Below are 16,968 nucleotides of genomic sequence, written 5' to 3'. Positions count from 1 at the left end.
GGGTACTGCTGTAAAACGGTGTAAAAAATCCAAACGGCGGATATAGAGATTCGCAAGATTGAGCTAACGTGATACAAGATGGTGTAGACAAGAGGTCGCGCTGCCCGATCCGCTCCGGCGTCGCCCCGCGATCCGCCGTCGATCGCTGTCGCGCGAGCGGTCGAACGACGGGGAAGGGAGGTGAAGCGATCGTGACGTTACACCCTCGTGAGTCTCGGTGTGGGGGAAGTCGGCTCGGAGAGGACGTCGCGACGCTTCGCTTCCTCCTCGTCGCTCCTCTTGGTCTCTTCTCTTCCTTCTTCCGTGTCGCGGCGCTCACGCGCCTCCTCCCGTCGATCCGGACGGCACGACAAGATCCGATCATCGAAGAGAGCCGCTCAATTCCGGCGTCTCTGACGAGTCTCATCGCAGTCGCAGTCTCCTCTTTAACTAGCGACGTGTCTCTCTTTCTCTCTCTCTCTCTCTCTTTCTCTCTCCCAACGGTCGTGGCTCGTTTAAAGTCGATTTAAAGGCAACTCGTTGGAGGAATGTTATTTATACAACTATAAGGCTGTCGATGGAGAGCACACGCGAGGTGCCCGCCCGGCCACTACTCCGCGCGAGCAGTGCGAGCGGCTAACGGTGAGTAATGTGATCGTCGTCGACGATGCTGCTGCTGCTGCTGCTACTGCTGCTCCTGCTGGCCCTGCTGCGGCTGCTGCGGAGGAGCGATTTGCGGCGCACGGACGGCGGCGGTGGCGGCGATAGCGACGATGGTAGCTGCGGCGGCGGCGGCGGCGACGACGACGATGGCGATCAGACGTCCGCGGTTCTCGAAGTGACGCTCGGCGATCGGCTGTGTATGACGACGCGGTGACCGTTCTTCGTGACGTAGCCGTCGCTCTCGACGAGCACCTTGGTCTGCCGGGCGCACAGGTCGGTGTCCGGGTCGTCGCTCTCCTCGCTCGGTCCGCCGAGACGCTGCTGCTTGTGCTTACGCCAAGCGTTCTGTATGAGACGGGCGCAGTACTCCTCGCGTTGCCGCCACAGGGTGGATGAGACCGGCTCGTAATCGGCCTCGTCGGGCCGGGCCTGGACCTCGCCCAGCTCGGCCGACTCTTCGATCGGATTGCCCTTCCGTGCGAAGAAGTCCTTGGTGAGGGCATCGAGGATATCCACGCAAAACATAAGGTCTCCCTTACATATGGGGATATCCATCGACACGATCTTATACTTGTTCGGCTTGTGTATCTGCAACGGGGGCTCCAGTACGTCCAAAAAGTCTGACAGTTGGTCGTATCTGATGTATTGCGTGCCGTCCGGATCGAACTGCTGCCAAATCTCGTAGTACATGTCGTAGTCGTCGTCCGTCAGGCCCTCCTGCACGTCCTCGGTGGCCTGCGAGTAGTTCTCGAGGATCACGGCGATGTACATGTTGATGACGATCAGGAAGCTGATGACGAGGTACGAGAGCAGGTAAGCGATCCCGATCGTCGAGGACCCGCAGTTGCCCGGGTAGCCGATCTCGTTGTTCGGCTCCTGGCAGTCTTCCTCGTTTATTATGCCGTCGAGAACACTGTCCCAACCGGCCGAGGTTGACATCTGTCGATACGTCATTATTATTTATACAATTCTCGGTAATACAGCAACTAGAGAGACTAAGCCTTGCCTTCCATTTTTATCACTAAGATATTACTAAAGGAAAATGCATTTTCTGTCGTGTCAAGAGAGTAAATTTAGAAAATTTCCATCCATTTCAAATCAAGCTCACCTGAAACAGCAGTATCATTGACTGCCCGAATGTCTTGAAATTGTACACGTCGTCCAGTCCGCTCTTGTCTTTGACGTGCATGAAGAAAGACATCCCGAATATCGCGAAGATAAACATCACCAAAAACAGCAATAGGCAAATGTTGAAGAGGGCTGGCAACGACATCGCCAGGGCGAAGAGAAGGGTTCGGATACCCTTGGCACCTTTCACGAGTCGAAGCACACGGCCGACTTTTGCCACTCTCACTACACGAAGCAAAGTCGGCGACACGAAATATTTCTCGATAATGTCGCTGAGCACCAGACCTGTCGGGATGAAAATTCACATTTCAGCAAACTCGGGATCCTTCAGATTACAGATTAACATCGAGGACAAAAGCGGGGGTGCGGCGATATCACTTGTGACGCACAAATGATGTACAGAATTCATTCATAATTCATGAAATTGTCGTGCATCGTCGGACGAACGGTGGGATCATGCGTCTGGATCATCTAATTGCGTAGCTATTGTTAGTTAACGTGACTAGTAAAGTGGAGGGTGCGAGTCAGAAAGATACAGGGTTTCTCAAGTATACGTTTCTATGAAAGTTGCTCGCATTTTTCTTGCAGGCTGTTCATGTCATACGGAAAATAATGTCTAAAAGTCGCATCCTTCTTCCCGATGAAAGGCAAATAAATCCCCGCGAGACACAAACGTTCGTATTTGACACTCTGTTTTCCGCTCCAAGAAAATATTTGCGTTATAGATCGTGTCCTCGGATCATTGAAAAGACTCATGCGCGTCCTAAGGACTCGGATATGCTAGATTCTTTCGGTTTGGAAGTGTCACAAAATCATAGAAAGCGTACATGGAAATCAATTCAAGTATATGGAAGCTCTGTCTATCGTATAATCTAATTGAAATGATGCGGTGCCTTATGAGAGATGAATTTGAATAAGTTAAAAGTTCCTCACTACTGTCATACAAAAGTAGAGATATTCTACAAATCGATCTATGTGTTCTGGTAAAAAGCGAAAACCTAAAATCTATTTTATACAGACCCGATCTTACCCGACATTTCGATTAATGATCGTTGCGACATCGATTAATGTGCCGAACGGCTCGTGCAAAGCGTCACGTCGCGATCATTACTTATTCCGACTCGATGCTTAACAATCGTTAATTCTGAACAACTGCTCTCGACGCGAAATTCTCATTCCAAGATACGACACGAAGTGACGCCGAGCACGACGGTTCGACTCTGGACACCAAACGACATTTTGGTAGGGCACGAGTAGGGTTGTGAGGGGAGAGGATTGGCACGGTGGGAAGTAAGATTCAACATCAATGTAAGGCTACGTAACGTAATGATATCCATCAGTCGTTGAGACACGAGCGAAACGTTAGGCCTGTTCGCTTGATCGTGAAAGAGATCAAAGAGAGAATCTGCGTGCATTATGAAAAAAAGTATAGCTGAGAGAAACGTGACAGCGTGGCATGCCGATCTCTCCTCGCTCGTGATACAGGATGCTAAGTCTAAGAGTATACTACGAGAGGCGAAGACGATGTTCATTCTCGTGGAACGAGCAGCGAGAAAGGGAAGCTAACAGGCTCGCGACATTATTCATATTTCGCTTTCGTTTCGCTCGGGTCATACGACTGGAGCAACCATTACGTTACATTACCTAATATTGACAATATAACAACAACAAAATCAAAGAGATTCCATGGCTCCTTGAAATAGTGGTAGCGAAGAGCGAAGATCTTCATGAGACACTCGCTGGTGAATATCACAATGAATATCATGTTGAGATAGTCCAGAACGTTGCTGAACGTTTTGCTCTGCTGATAATGGTCCATTGTCATCGTGAGCATGTTGAACCCGATGAACAGCATGATTACCATATCGAACTTTTTGTCCGTCACTATTTCAAACACTATCGCCTGTGGCCGCCACTGTGAACAGTCGAGAAAGAACATTATGCCGATTTGTAACATTTCTCTCACGCGACATTAAGAAAAATCGTTCCTATTATTTTACTAAGGCCCGGTTTCACCAAACGTTGCTGAACTTTGATCTTAATTTCATTCGTGTTTGTCTCGTTCTAGAGTAACAGTTGGAAAGGGACAAAGAACGAATTAAGCTAAGCTTAAAGTTAAGCGGCCTAAGTATGTTATATACATCCAAGTCGATTGATAATCTTTTTCAAATTAATTAATAATATCGCGCGTAAAGTTCATACTATAAGTCTATGATTTTTGTACACCACAAGTAACTCGCTTACATTTCTCTTTTAATTTATTATAGAGAACGGAGTCACTTTATTGACAAATTATATTTACTGTAACACAATGTTGTTACATTTTTACAGAAAATATGATTTCACGAATATAAAGTAATAACGGATGCAACAGCCAAGACAGGATGTTAGCGTCTAAATGATTTTTAATTTTTTACATTTATTGCTTTTATTATTAATTTATTATTACATCTATCTCATCCAACATGTTTCGGTGGTCGAATTACCGTGACGTGCCGCATTCACAATAAATGTAAAAACTTAAAAATTCTTTAGGCACTAACGTCCTGCCTTGGCTCTTATATCCTTTATGTTTGCGATTTCACGTCAGAGTCTTATGAATTTTATTTAAGTTTGGCTAGGCAGCAATTAAAATTTGAAATAGCCAATCGTAATCGTCTATGCAATCGCAATCGCGAGTCACTAGTGTGATACGAGCATAATGCGTGTCGCAGAGTCGTAGTCGTAAGAATAGTCGACTGCGATTGGTCAATTTCGTCAGACACATAAGAATTGACCAATCGTAGTCGACTATTCTTACGACTACGACTTTACGATGTCTATGTAGACGAGGCTTCAGGCCTTGCATTCACGCCTTCATCGACGCTCTACAACTCAAACGATATCTGTATTTCCATCGCAAGGAGGTAACCGCGAAGTGAGACGATTCGTCACTTTTCGTGCAACCGTAAACTGTAACGCGTCGCCTTTCAGAATCGGCAACTTCCCAGCGAACACCAGAGACGAGCTCACGAGACGCAGAGCGCGAGACGCGCCCGTTGAAACTGACGCGATACGCAAAGAACAAAATACTCGCGGGGCAAGAAAAAACATCGGCCCCGTAACGGTGGGTTAGAGGATTTCGTCTCGCGGCGTCAAAAAACACGTTGGCCTTCGGCTCTGTTTACGTACGGGGTACGTAGCGTCGCGCCGCCCCGCGCCGCGCCGTACGTACACAAGGTCGCGCCGTACGCGCGACCGGTAGTCGCGTCATTCGCGTGCCGACGCTCGGGCGGGTTGGTAGTGCGCGTCGCGTCGCTTCTCGAAACACGGCCACGGTAGGTACGGCGCCAGAGTGCGATCGTTCTCGGCGAATCCCTGTGGAACGTCGACCGCGCGATCATTCAACTCCCGCAGCTAACCAGCCGACGGCTCCGTTTCCAAGCGAACGTTTGGTTGGAGCGAGGATCGGACGCGGGAGCTGACTGATCGCGCCGCGATTTTCTGCGTGCATTCCGCTCTACGAGTTCGCACCCCGATGCCGCGTCTAATGTTCGTCGACGACGCGTCGCGTAAGCTCGTCGGTAAGTTCGTTACAATCTGCGAGATTCGCTCGCTCGGAAGCGTCGCTCGCACTCCGCGGGTATTCGGCTTTGATATCGCGTAGCTGAGCGACGCTTGGGGGGGGGGGGCAATTCTGGAAGGAAGCGATCGTCATCGTCGGCTGCGTTCGGCTGGGAAAATCTGCCTCGCAACTTTGCCGTACGATTCGAGAATCCGATTGACGCGGCGCTCTTAGTCCCGAGTGAATTCAAGAGCACACGTCCATCGGATTCACGAATTTTACAACAGTTTGGGGGGGGGGGGAGGAAACAGCTTTTTCCGTCGAACGTAGCCGTTCGAGGGAGCGAAAAGTGCAGGAAGGTGGAGCGGCGGCTGCACCGCCGCGGCCGCTGGCGCCTGAAGTTGGCCGCGCGAGCTTCGAATTCGCGTCGCCGCTGGACGGTTGGAGACCGACCCGCCATGTTAATTCGCGAGTCGTGTCGGCGGTCATTACGCGCCGTTGCTCTCCGGAATGTGACAAATCGCGCGCTCGATCAGCGTCGGCGGTGCCGCGTAGTGAGTTTCGTCGCGATCGCGCGCGTAGTGAAACTTCGGCGAATGCGCGTGTGTGAACCTGTGCGCGCGGAAGGAGCAACGACGGAGGAAGCTGAGAGGAGGACACGGCCTGGGGGGGGGGGGGGGGGGCGTCGGGCAACAACGCGGCACCTGAGAGGTGAGTAACGCAATTACATTTAGGCTTAGTTTCACGGCGCTTAACCTTAATCTTCCCAGCGAGAAACGAATGGGTGTCGATTGACGTCAATTCGACATCGTTTCGACGCCGATCGACGAATCGTTTCTCCCTAGGTTAGTTCGACTCGCGTTCGTCTCTTTCTGAAGCAACAGTCGGAAAGAGACGAGGAACGAATTAAGCTACGCTTAAAGTTGAAGCCGCTCGAACGGCGCACTTTGCCTTTTGCGTGTACCGTGTCTCGCGATGCCATAGAAAATATCTTTTCTTTGTTTCAAGAGGCGTTTACTTTTCGATACGTAGATACGGAAATGTTCGACGTGTTTGACGTACGGTTAAATTATTGATTGATTGAGGAACCGCGGAGTCGATTTCTTTTTAGCGAATCGTCGACAAAAGTTTTTTTCTAACAAAATTTTCCGCCGATTAACGATTCCCGTTAAATATTTCGCCGACGAACGAATTTAATTCGCTGAATCATTATTTTTTTCTTAAATATCAATTGTCTCGAAAGTTTTATAATATGGATACACTTGCGTTTTACAGATCAACTTCTGCGCTACGAGTTCAGGTGCTGTGCCATCGGTCGGTGAGTGATCTTTAATTAATCTCGCGGCAATGAATTTATGAAAAATTTCATAAGATTTGTACATGAAACTGCCTGAAAATAGTGGAAGACGAGGGGGAAACCGCTGACCGAAATTTTGTTGAAAACTCCAATGCCCAGCGGGCATTACTTTATCTTATTATCTCATTTTGTCTTATTTTATCAATGCCCCGGCAAGGCCGAAAAAATGCCTAGTAATGCCCAGTAATGCCGCGAATCTGTACATACGCCACTACGCCCTCAGCGGTTTCCCCCTCGGCCGAAGAAGTAAGAATCTTTTCTCAATCTTTTCTTTCTCGTAATAAATTCATATCTTCACATACTGGTAGCGATATATCGACAACGAATTTTAATAATGCTACTTATTTACTATCGCATCTTTAACAGAAATTAAACATTGGAATTAATTGAGATATAAATAAATTTAATATTTCATAGATTCATTGCCTCGCAATGGATGGGCTAGGATAAATTAATGTAAATATTTAACCCTGAACTATGCGCGCGTACGGAACCCGCAAAGCCGATTTTACTATCTCGGCAGCGCTGATCGGTAACTTACTGGCACATTTTGTGCATTACGAACGAATACTGGTTACAAAGCGCACGAATCGTCATGTTTATGGAACACGCGGGTATAATTGCAGACGGATTTAAGACAGCAGAAGTGCATCAGTTAAGAAATAATAAAGAACAATAGAATGATCCAAATAAAAATATGTTACTCTCGACATTTCAGTAAAGTAAAATCTAACATTTTCTTCCGACGCTTTTGACTGAATATTTTTGCACAGATGTGCCTTTAAGGAAATATATTTTGGAATATCATAATGAAACGTTCTTTACCTAAATGTTTCATATTGCAATCGATTCAATGTGCGAGTATATTATTTTGACTAGTAGTAAAAGTTAATGGGAAAAGAAGAGGATGAAAATGAAAGTGTATCAATACAGCTTTTACTTGAATTTGCGGTTTCACCGACGTCGCTTAACTTCAAGCTTAGTTTTATTCGTTCTTTGTCTCTTTCCAACTGTTACTTTAGAAAGAGACAAACATGAATTAAACTGAGATCACAGTTAAGCGACATTTGGTGAAACCTGGGACATTCGTTTGTTTATTACACGCATTTGAAATAAAAATAAATTGGTATTTAAGTAGAACGTGAGAAAACTGTTAATAGATGTGCTCTTCACTTCCTTTTCTTTTCCCAAACTTCTTTTTAATTCGAATCGAAAGTACAAATTTGAGAAGCGAGAACTCTCTCTCTCTGATCTCCTTCTCCTTCGTTCTCTCAGGGTTAAATATTATTATATGGAATGCTTAGAAATTCTTTCAACGTGCACGTGTCATTTTAAATAGAAGCCCGACACGAAACATTTAATGTTTGAGTATATCTTGATGAAAAATACGCCGTAATGATTATCTACATTTACTTTTCTAACGTACCAATGTTACCTCCACTTTTCATAGCCCATTCATCTTTATTGACAATTTGTATCACTGTGCCGCGGCGCACGCGCACATGTCGAAAATTTATCGTAAAAGATATGAGAGACTCGGCATAAGAGAGAAAATTTTGTCCCCCCGTTTTGCGCAATATATCCTTTTATGTGTGCAACTTACCCTCGGTCGAGGAATGGCCTTTAGAGGCTTCTTATTGCCCATTTTTTTCATGGCGTTGTAATATTTCTTCTGATCCTCCGTCATGAACATCTCGAGTGACCCGCCGGCTTTCTTCTTCTGCTCGTTAAAGTTGTCGATGATAACTCCGATAAACAGGTTGAGGGTAAAAAACGATCCAAATATAATGAAAAATACGAAGTAGAGATACATGTAAATGTTCGTCTCGCGGATCGGTTGTTTATTGATCTGCAAAACGATCGAACGGCGCCGTTTACGATACGTGCATCGGTAAAAAGTGTAACAGTAATCGCACCGGTCATACTCGCCTCTCTAGAGTCGATCGCGTCGTTCATGATTTGGATCCATCCTTTGAAAGTTGCCACTTGGAATAGGCACAGATACGCTTTCCCCACGTGGTCGAAGTTCATCGGCGAATTTTCCCACGTGTAGTTCTCGGTGTTGCAGGCGTTACGGTCCGGTATTATCTCGTAGCTGAGCGTCGTCTTGTTCGCGTCGACGCACTGCGGCGGAAATTAAATTGCATCACGTTTCTCGCCTCTTCCCAACAATACTTTACGAAAGAGCAAGGCACGCGGATGAATCGCGCGAATTATTTATCAAGCGACAGGCGCTACTTTTCTGAAAGTCGACTATCGATTTCGGTTCGCGCGTATTAAAAATCTATATTTACCTTATAATATTTGCCAGCGAACAGCTGCACCCCCATGATAGCGAATATAAGCCAGAAAATAAGGCATACCAGCAATACGTTGAAGATGGATGGAATGGCTTGGACCAAGGCATTAACGACTACCTATGAGAGACGAAATTTTATTAGACGCGACATCATACGCGTAACATATCGCTAAGAATTTCTGCATCTATGCGTCTTTATATGCGATTGTGTCACGCGCCATGTGCTCGTGTTATGACTAAGAACGCGAGAAATTTATTTGTCCCATAAAAATTATTCGACACAACTGTTTTTTTTTTCAAGTAAAGAAAAGTAACGCGTGTAAACTAAAGAGATTTTCCAAGATCCACGATTGCGATTTTTTTAACAAAAATTGGGAAATAAAATATTACTCCGTTAATACTTAAACGAATAGCGCGACTTGTTTTTTTTACTAGAAACCGATTAAGATTTTTCGCAAGGTGAAGCACTCGCAAAATATTTTTAGCTAACAATTGCAAACGGAATAACAAAGATTTGATCGCGAGGCAATATTTGTGTGTACGTCGCGTTCCTCTGTGCAGTAGCTGAATTCAGTGCGTAATACTTTACAAGCGCTTTTGAGCAAGTAGTCCTGATCGCTCGAGTTAAAACATAAACGTGTGATTATTAAAAGCGAAGGTCTACAAATAAATGAAAACTTGAGCGTGGAGGAATATTTTCTAGTACTCGATTTACATAGACGCCAAAAGATTCCTTATCACATTGAAAACATTTATTGCCAAATGATTGTCCCTTTAACAATGCACGGATCGTTGTATGTACAAGCGGTAGTTCAAACGTAACGTTTCGTTGGTGTGTATGCAATTTGGGTGGGAAGTTAATACAGCTAGCTATAATCGATTAAATGACCTCGCTCGATCGTGGATCGGTGATGATACGCGCATCGTGTAAATTGATATATCCACAAATTTCATACTCGGGTGTATACTAAAGAAAGTAGCCATGGGCAACATGTAAAGCAAGCGCAAGTTGCAGCACGAATGAACGAAAAGCTGACGAAAGCAAGCAAGCATTCGGTCGTCACGTCTACTAAGCAGTCCAGTTGCAAATACTACGTCTAAGCAGTTTATATACAGAATATCCCACAAAAAAAAGTATGTATACGAGTTGCGCGGGCTCTTATTTTGGGCTACACTTGGTCGGGTGTTTCCCTGCCCTGATAGATTAACATCGGATGTTGAACCAAGCAGCTCTTTAAACATCGAACATTAATAAGCAAGCCAAATTATGCAGCTCATGTATTATTCGGTAAAAAGACCTTCTCTCGTTAATTTCGAGCAGCAATTACTGCGATATTTAATGACGACAAGACGTGGACGATTCATAGCCGCTAAATGTATCTCGGATAAAGAATTTCTGTGAGAAATGTAGCCCCCCCTTTTTCCCCCCTCGAAAGAATTTAGCGCCCTTTCTCCTCCCTCTCAGGACATTCGGTATATAATGTTTGAAAAAGAAGAGGAGCAACTTAGAATTCTAGATAACTTACGCGATCCGCGTGATTAATATGTTTCCCAGAATTACTCGCGGTGCGCGAATTACTTGTGAATTATTACCTATGAAAGCTTCGCCTCTTTCCATTTACGCGCGAGTATTACGCACGAGTCCTGGGAAGCATATAAATCCTGTAAATTGAGAAAACAATCGCATCCTGCTACCTTCGTGGTCTCGTGCAAAAGCAAAAACGTAAGAAATAAAATACTGAGCGCTCCGAGGAGCGGTTTGCAGCGAGCTACTGTAAAAGAGAAGAAGTGTCAGGGCGTGGGCATGACAGTAATTACTACAACCCAGTGTCTCAGCGACCTTGTGTTGCGAGTATGTGATATAAGTATGAAGGAGTATTTGAGGAGATTCGTTTTCGTCGCGATTGTTGTCAAGTCGCGAGCCGTCGCTCACGCGTTACGAGAGAGACGAGTAAGGTATCCCTTCGTGTATTCACATCGCACATTCGACTGCCAATGTGTCACTGTTCGAAATAACATTTACCTATTGTGAGATAGGCCGGTATGAGATAGTGAGTTTTCAACATTCGACGAGTAACAATTTTTCCACCACAGATTTCGCTGCAAGGGCGATCATGCCTGTTAATTTAGCAGAAACCTTGCTGTCTCATATCAAGAGCATATTAGTAACGTATCTCATAATAGGGGACGCTTCTCTATTTATTATTGGGTAAATGTATTCCAAAATGAAATGCGATATGAATAAGAGATTCATGCGGCCAGAGTATCTTTGTGTGTAAGTCGAGTGTGTGTGCGTGTGTGTGGGTCGAGCTTCTAAAACGTAACCGTGTAAGGTTATCACACGCGCTATTGTCAGGCTCGTGATTGTACAAAGTCAGATATACGCGACGCTCCGTTTCGATCCTCGCGCTCAAGTGCACTTTTCTATTGAATATTTTACGTGTAGGCATTTTCCTCGCGAAGATAAGACGGGGCCACGACTCGCGTATCGGTGACAATTGTACGGATGAAACAAGCGCGTGTTTCTATGTGAAATAAGTGCGTGTCTATTTCTTCTCAATTAGTGTAGTGTTGCTCGATTATGGTATATACGAATTATCTACGCGCTGCTTCGCGCATTCGCATTTCTAAGCTCTGCCGTGCATTCGCGACTGCCTCTATTTTAGCATGTTCCCGTGCAACAGGAAGAGACGTAATATTTGAGTCGCCGTCGACTCCAGACTACCGATCTTGTTCCTCAAGAGTCAGTATCGTCAAATATCAGACTTATACCTTTAAAGTATAACAATTTTGTGCGAAATTATTTTTCGCATAAGAATTTACGCTGCCCGAAGATAATCTTTCGATAGATAGAAATGCGTAGAGATTGAGTCTTTTTAATCTTAACGGGCAAATATTTGCAAAATATGCAATTTCAGAAAAAACTTTTGAAGTAAAAGTTGTACGGTCTAGAGGGGGACGTAAGGTGCTGTCATTAATTTAACTTCGAATAGTTGCTTGAATGTCACATAAGATCACCTTTTATTTTTTAAATCGAACCCCCTATTGTTTATTATACCATCTTGTTCTATTAATTAATCCGAACAACTTTTGTCTAAAACATTTTGTGATTTGCCTAACACTTTTTGAGATATTCAAGAGAAAATTGATAACTTTTCTTAACATTTAGCTTATGATATCTCGATAACTTTCGGAGGGAAAAGTAGTACTGGACTTTTTACTTGTCTTGATTTTTTCTGATCTACATTTAAATAAGTGACAGTGATACAGGCTCTTGATAAACGTGGTCGGTCGAATTTCGTGGAAGAAAAGGGAAACGGATGATGATTTTCGAGTCCATATAATCTGAGAATTATTGTTCCTAGTGCGAGAAATTACACGGGGGGAAGAAAGATGACAATATAATTGAATAATAATTTATAAATGATTGTAGAGACGAAGATCACAATTTGTAATAGCAACAGTTTGATGAACTTAGGTAGCACATCATGAGGAAAAAAGTTACATCGATTTGTTTAACGAACGTTTCTCAATACCTTTTAAGGATATATATAATGCCATACGCTCTTCCTTAATTCGAAAACGAAACGTCACGCGTGTCTAAATTTTATTTTTAAATTGTCCAAAAATTTGAAATCAAATGATATTATTTTAAAAGTTGCGCGCTAATTTCAAATAAAATCACGATTTAATGTTAACTCTCTAATTGTTCTCTCCATATCTAAGAAAAAAAGCACTTTCTTTCCATGATATTTGATAACGTTTCTATGCTGCAGTAGTTGCGGTATATTTTATATTTTAAATAAATTGAACTCAGGTAAAATAAAATTCATTTACGACGATCGTAAACAGATACTCGTATAAAAAAACCCCCCGTTCTTCCTGACATCCCCCTCGATATAAAACACCGTTGGCGAGGATTATAAGATTAAGAAACGCTGTCATACTCCCCGGTATTGAAGGGATTAAACATGGGGGATCGATTCTGCCGTCTTCTCCACGGCAGACGTAGAGCAAGCGACAAGGTCTGCTGAGACGGTGGGCTACATACCCGCATCCCCTGCATTCTAGACATCGCCCTGAGCGGCCTTAGGGCCCTTAGGGTCCGCATTGTTTTGAAGGCTTGAATCCCGCCAGCGCCACAGAGCGACGCTACGAAGTTAATGAGCGATACCTGCGAGCGAGAAACGAGAGCGAATCACAGCGAAAGGTAGACAGACGTGTGAGGGGATTAGACTTGATCAGTTCCGACGATTCACGGACGTTGGAATAAGGCCGGGGTGAGGGGGTGGGGAGGGAAGAAAGAGGGGGCGGGAGGGAAGTCAAAGACAGACGAGATCGACGTGTTACTGCGTTCCTTCGACTCCCTCGTCGGATCAAGACATTTGGATATCTGTACAGAGACGAAATTCGAGGGGCTGTCGATCTGTGGAGAGCCTCGACATTTCTCTAGCTATAGATATTTATATGTATATACTCATATGTACATTATTGTATTACTCTTCTGTGAGTACCGTCACCTCCGAGGGTCCGTGCAAAAAGAGGGAAGCGTATCGGTTGCTCAACAAGGAGCCAGTCTTCTCTTGCGCCTTTACATCTCATTTCTCCGGTGTTGGTGCGTTTGATATCGACAAAGAATTATTTTAGATAAGGCAATAGAATGATATTTGGATAACAATACGGTGTGTTCGGCACCGATAATCAAATTTGACGTTTAAATTATTAAATATGTCCGCAAGAAATGTGAAAAGTAATTCTGGAAAATAACGCGTCGCATGGATTAACGGTTTGCCGCGTGTGCAAAGTGGCTTGTTACGCGAACCGCGGGAAAGATTTCGGTGACGGTACTCGCAGAGCAGAGGACACATTACATTAATACGACAATTATATAAAGGGAGATAGAGGCAATAGATTCCAGGTACGGCACATACAGCAATTAACAATAATCAGGAGTTATACATGACTCTGTGTGTATGTGCATATATATATATTTACATGTGTACGTGGAAAGATACATATGTATCTATATATAGACACACACACACACACATACGCACGTACACACGCACGCACGCGCAAATCAGAAACAGAGATAGATAGATCGAACGACAAACAGCTCGGTAGGGATTATCGAGTTATACGAGCAAGTTACTATCGGCTGCATCCTGAAACAGACGAAAAGTTTTTTTTTTGTCACACCTGCGATCGCGACGCATCGCACGAGCTCTTTAACTCTCACTTTAATTTACGCGCGAAATCTCCAAGAGATATCAGAATCATGTCAATTAAAGACGAGGAAATGAGATTTGCTCGCGTCTCAGTTACTCACTCGACGAGGGGGAGAAATATACGCTCGTGGAACGTCGTGACGCTCTCTGAGAGAGATCTCGATGAACATATTACATATTTTGCGCGTGTAGACGCACGTAAAATCACACGCGCGCACATCCACACACACACATACGAGGAAATTTTTACACTACACAAAAAGCATATTCATATAATATATATATATATGTATATATGTATATCATGTATAGAAATTCGGTACTTTGCACAACGATCATTGGTATCAAGAGACTGTTAAAAAAAAGGCGTACATAGGCGACGTTAGCTAGTAATATACGACAATGACTCCAGGTATCAGTGCAGACACCAAGTAGAGACGCCAGTGTATCTCTGCACATCGGTATAAGCACACCATAGGTACACCATAATACACCGTAATACAAGCTACCCTCGCCGTAGCCGTTGTTCACGCTCAGCGCCCCCTTTAAGATTTCCATTCTTTTTTTCCGCCTCGTTCCCATTTACCACAACGGATATTTCAAAAGCCGAAGCCTCGTACCGCGTCCAACGGATCGATATCGTATACTATCTAAATCGCTCAATCAACAGTCGATCGGAGCCGAGCCGCAATGGATCCAGCTCGTTTTAAGGAATCTCTGACTTTTGGCTCTGACCCCGCGCAAGCAACGTTAATAAACGGAATCACTTGTTCTCCAGTTGCTTTCGTCCATTTACTTTTTAGCAGACTGGAGGGAGGGAATGATTTTCTTTTTTGTAAGACGGAACTTTTTACAAAATTACAAAAATGTAAACAAATATGTTTGACGAGAGCCGATGTCCGTGGAAGAAAGTTAATACGCGTGTATGCATAAATTAACAAAAATACCGGGCACAAGTAATTTTCTTTATCGACGTTGCCGTTGGCACGAGTCAACGCTCAAATCTTGGATTCTGTAAAACGACCTGCGTCCCGATTCGTTCCCGATCGCGACATTGTCACTACTTTGAGAGGAAGAAAGAGAGACAGAGAGAGAAAGGAACAATCCATGCATATAAACCGGCAGTCCCTCGTCAATCGGAGGCCCGCGCGGCGGACAAATTAAACGTGCTTTGATCATGATAACGTGATCGATCCGTTAGCTCCGTACGATCCATCAAACGTCGTTGCGATAACAGGCCGAATCACAGGCTTTCTTTGCATAAATTGTTCGCTTAAGTCCTCGCCGGCCGATGACTTACTCTCATGCCCTCCCACCGTGAGACTGCTCGTAAAGGCCTCAAGGCCCTCAGTGTTCTCATGGAACGGAAGGCTGGGATGTCAGCTGCGCCGGCCCAGGTAGCGGCCAAGTTGATCAGTGATAGCTAGTTTCATCAAATATTTATCAGACGGGACATAATATGCGTCAGTTCTTAACAATAATACTTAAATGGCGATCGATTAAGAGAAATCCACCGAAAGCTTCGACGCTCCGCTCCCACATTGCTTCGCACGTCGTTGCATTAGTTGTTCAAGGGTTGAAAGGGGAGAAAGTAAAAGAAAGCGGGGAGAGACAAGATGTAAGAACGAGAGAGATCTTGTCGTCGCGCGCGTGGAGCGGCGGGAAAAAGATCATCCGTGCATCGGCTCTGGCTTTATTTAGAGACTGCTCGATTATTTGTCATCGTCAAATATATTGAATCGTTGTCCATAAACATTTCAATTCCCGTTATCGAAACACGGATAGATACTTTTCTGCAATCTCGTGTCGTAAATGGCACTTGGACTTATTTTCAAGATCGGTCCGACTACGCCGATCAAACTGTTACCGATTCTTCAAAGTGACGCAAATTGCCAAATGACGCGAAAGCAACACGGATAGCTGATCCGCGTGCAAAGTCATTCGAGAACGAAAAGATCCCCTCGTGAATTACTTGCCGAGTGTGTGCAATCGAGCTTTCGTTACATCGAGAATTTTATTTTACGTTCCACTCTTCACTGAAATGTCCGACGGAATCGTCGTCTTTCGATAATCAGGTGTCGCTCAATTGCACACGTTGCGCAAAATCAAACATCTTTGAGAATCGGGTTGAAATATTGGAGAGATAGAAAGAGACACGTGACTCACCATGACGATGATAAAATCGAGCCAGCACCAGGCGTTCGTGAAGTACTTCTTAAATCCTAGAGCCAGCCACTTGATCAACATCTCGAGGAAGAAGATGACAGTGAATATTTTGTCCATGTAATACAATACGTCCTGCAGAATAGGTCGTTGTTGAAGATGAACGTCCTCCAAAGCCTGCAAGCCGTCCGGTTTCGCTCAGCCGATATCGCCTAGATATATTATTTCGAATAGATGTAAAAAATTAAGTGACAGTATTACCAAGGCCAAGCTACTTAGAAGGATCATGGTGATGACGGCAGTCTCGAAATATTTGTTCTCGATCAGCCGGAAGGTCTGGAATCTCAGATTCGCCCAGCCCTGCCAAAACGGGGCGTCGTCGTCGCCGGCCAGAAATGGGAACTTTTTGTAGCAATTTTCTGGGCAACAATCGGCCGGGTAGTTGGACTGAAGAGGATCCTCATCCGCGATTATTATCTCGCCGTCTCCCAGTTCTTCCCCTTCTTCGCCCTCGTCTTCTAGATCTGGATACAAGTAGTTTCACTTATTCACCATTAACTTGAAACGTTTCATAAATAAAAACCGTCTATTCCGCGTTCGCCGTTTG

At 44.5% G+C, this 16,968-nt stretch overlaps 1 protein-coding gene across 1 annotated transcript in view; it reads right to left on the bottom strand.

Annotated features, from left to right (window-relative positions):
- Positions 1-760: 760 nt before the first annotated feature.
- Positions 761-16,968, bottom strand: part of LOC105569665 (sodium channel protein para) — a 39,733-nt gene continuing 23,525 nt past the window's right edge. The window contains exons 23-31 of the mRNA XM_012026303.1: positions 16,623-16,885; positions 16,365-16,538; positions 13,022-13,144; positions 8,966-9,088; positions 8,601-8,795; positions 8,275-8,520; positions 3,415-3,685; positions 1,751-2,055; positions 761-1,581 (exon numbers count right to left, since the gene is read on the bottom strand). Of these exons, the coding sequence (XP_011881693.1) occupies positions 796-1,581; positions 1,751-2,055; positions 3,415-3,685; positions 8,275-8,520; positions 8,601-8,795; positions 8,966-9,088; positions 13,022-13,144; positions 16,365-16,538; positions 16,623-16,885 (2,486 nt within the window). The 3' untranslated portion in view covers positions 761-795. The remainder of the gene's footprint in view (positions 1,582-1,750; positions 2,056-3,414; positions 3,686-8,274; positions 8,521-8,600; positions 8,796-8,965; positions 9,089-13,021; positions 13,145-16,364; positions 16,539-16,622; positions 16,886-16,968) is intronic.

This window comes from Vollenhovia emeryi, unplaced genomic scaffold (assembly GCF_000949405.1).
Source record: "Vollenhovia emeryi isolate VEMERY1.0 unplaced genomic scaffold, V.emery_V1.0 DF939123.1, whole genome shotgun sequence".
Classification (NCBI taxonomy): domain Eukaryota; kingdom Metazoa; phylum Arthropoda; class Insecta; order Hymenoptera; family Formicidae; genus Vollenhovia; species Vollenhovia emeryi.
The sequence above is the reverse complement of the archived record's forward strand: the minus strand, read 5'-3'. Positions and strand labels throughout refer to the sequence as shown.